Here is a 2002-nt window from a genome sequence, read left to right as displayed (position 1 = left end):
CCAGGCTGGATTCGAACCCGTCACCTTAGGTGTATGTGGCTGGCGCCTTAGCCGGTTGAGCTACAGGCGCCGAGCCAGAAAGATAATTCTTTAGGCGCCTGCTTGAAACCAACAGCTTCAGCAAACTGCTGGCCTTGATTCAGGGCCAACATGGCTGTTTTTCTGCTGTGCTCCCAGATGACTCTATATTATCCTCAGAATACTTACCACATTCCTTTTTCTTTCTTTTTTTTTTTTTTTTTTTGAGACAGAGCCTTAAGCTGTCACCCTGGGTAGGGTGCTATGGCATCACAGGTCACAGCAACCTCCAACTCCTGGGCTTAAGTGATTCTCTTGCCTCAGCCTCCCAAGCACCTGGGACTACAGGGACCTGCCACAATGCCTGGCTATTTTTTTGTTATAGTTGTCATTGTTGTTTGGCAGGCCCAGGCTGGATTCAAACCTGCCAGCTCTAGTGTATCTGGCTGGCGCCTTAGCCGCTTGAGTTACAGGTGCCGAGCCTACTTACCACATCCTAATGTGACTGTTGATTATTCAAGCAATTTTAGTCAGGGGATATCTCTTATATCAGCATCTCTAGAACACAGCACATAAATTTAGTGTAAATATCAGAAGTCTGGTGAGTCAGTGAATTAACTGTAACTAGACGTACCTCTCCCATTTGTTGTTCAATAATTTGATGTGCAATTTCTTCTATAGTTGCCATGATCTAAATGCTAAAATGTCCTGCTAAAATAAAAAAAAAAGGCTTTTTAAAAATTATACTCATATAACATATTTATTAAAGAATTTACAAGCAAAATTATATGATATTTAAGATTTGCTTCAAAATAATCCAGTTAGGGTGGGTAGGCTTGGGAGGGATTATACAAAATACAATTATTGGACAGTTAACTGAAGCTTACATCAGTTATGAAACTGGTGACAATAGTTTAATAAACTATTCTCTTTGGTTTATAAAGTCTGTATATTAACAAAACTATTCAACACCTAACAATTTACTTTTCTTTTTTCGTTTTTTTTTTAAGAGAAAGAGTCTCTAATGTGACTTTATTGCCCTTGGTAGAGTGCCGTGGCGTCACAGCTCACAGCAACCTCCAACTCCCGGGCTTAGGCTATTCTCTCTTGCCTCAGCCTCCTGAGTAGCTCGGACTATAGGTACCCGCCACAACGCACAGCTATTTTTTTGTTGTAGTTTGGCTGGGGCTGAACCTGCCACCCTCAGTATATGGGGCCAGCACCCTACTCACTGAGCCACAGGCACCATCCAACAATTTACTTTTCAAACATACTAATACCTAAACAACACTCCTTGTTGTTGGTAGAGTGCCATTGCGTCATAGCTCATAGCAACCTCAAACTCTTGGGCTTAAGTGATTCTCTTGCCTCAGCCTCTAAGGTAACTGAGACTACAGGCACCCGCCACAATGTCCGGCTACTTTTAGTTGCAGTTGACACTGTTTACCTGACTCGGGCTGGGCTCGAACCCACCACCCAGGGTGTATGTGGCTGGCACCATAACCACTGTGCTACAGGTGCCAAGCCAGGAGCTGTAGTTTTTAAATTTAAATAAAGGCAATCCTAACTATATGAATGAACTCATTAGTGTAGTCATTTAATACATTTCTATCAATATTTTACAAAAAACTAAAAACAACTGTATCCATTAAAAGATTTCTCTAGAATTTTGTGATTTTTCTTCATTAGCAGTAATTTCTTATATACATTTTAAGCTTAATTTGAAATTAATGGAGCATAACTGTCTCCAAAAGGATCTCAGAGCCTGTAAGATTAACGGACTGACTTAAGCCTTGCTTTTTCTCTGTATCATGCAGTGAATACAAAATTTATGTGACTTTATCTATTCTTTTTTTTTTTGAGACGGAGCCTCAAGCTGTCCCTCTGGGTAGAGTGCCATGGCATCACACTCACAGCAACCTCCAACTCCTGGGCTCAAGCAAGTCTCCTGCCTCAGCCTCCCAAGTAGCTGGGACTACAGGCG

General features: G+C 41.6%; 1 protein-coding gene and 1 pseudogene across 1 annotated transcript in view; both read right to left on the bottom strand.

The window, feature by feature from the left end:
* The window catches only part of NR2C1 (nuclear receptor subfamily 2 group C member 1), a 57370-nt gene that overhangs the window by 47938 nt on the left and 7430 nt on the right, over nt 1-2002 (bottom strand). The window contains exon 2 of the mRNA XM_012801206.2: nt 653-729. Within this exon, the coding sequence (XP_012656660.1) occupies nt 653-706 (54 nt within the window). The 5' untranslated portion in view covers nt 707-729. The remainder of the gene's footprint in view (nt 1-652; nt 730-2002) is intronic.
* Nucleotides 32-149, bottom strand: LOC111723052 (annotated as a pseudogene).

Source organism: Otolemur garnettii, unplaced genomic scaffold (genome assembly GCF_000181295.1).
Source record: "Otolemur garnettii isolate 467f Iridium unplaced genomic scaffold, OtoGar3 scaffold00007, whole genome shotgun sequence".
Classification (NCBI taxonomy): Eukaryota; Metazoa; Chordata; class Mammalia; order Primates; family Galagidae; genus Otolemur; species Otolemur garnettii.
The sequence above is the reverse complement of the archived record's forward strand: the minus strand, read 5'-3'. Positions and strand labels throughout refer to the sequence as shown.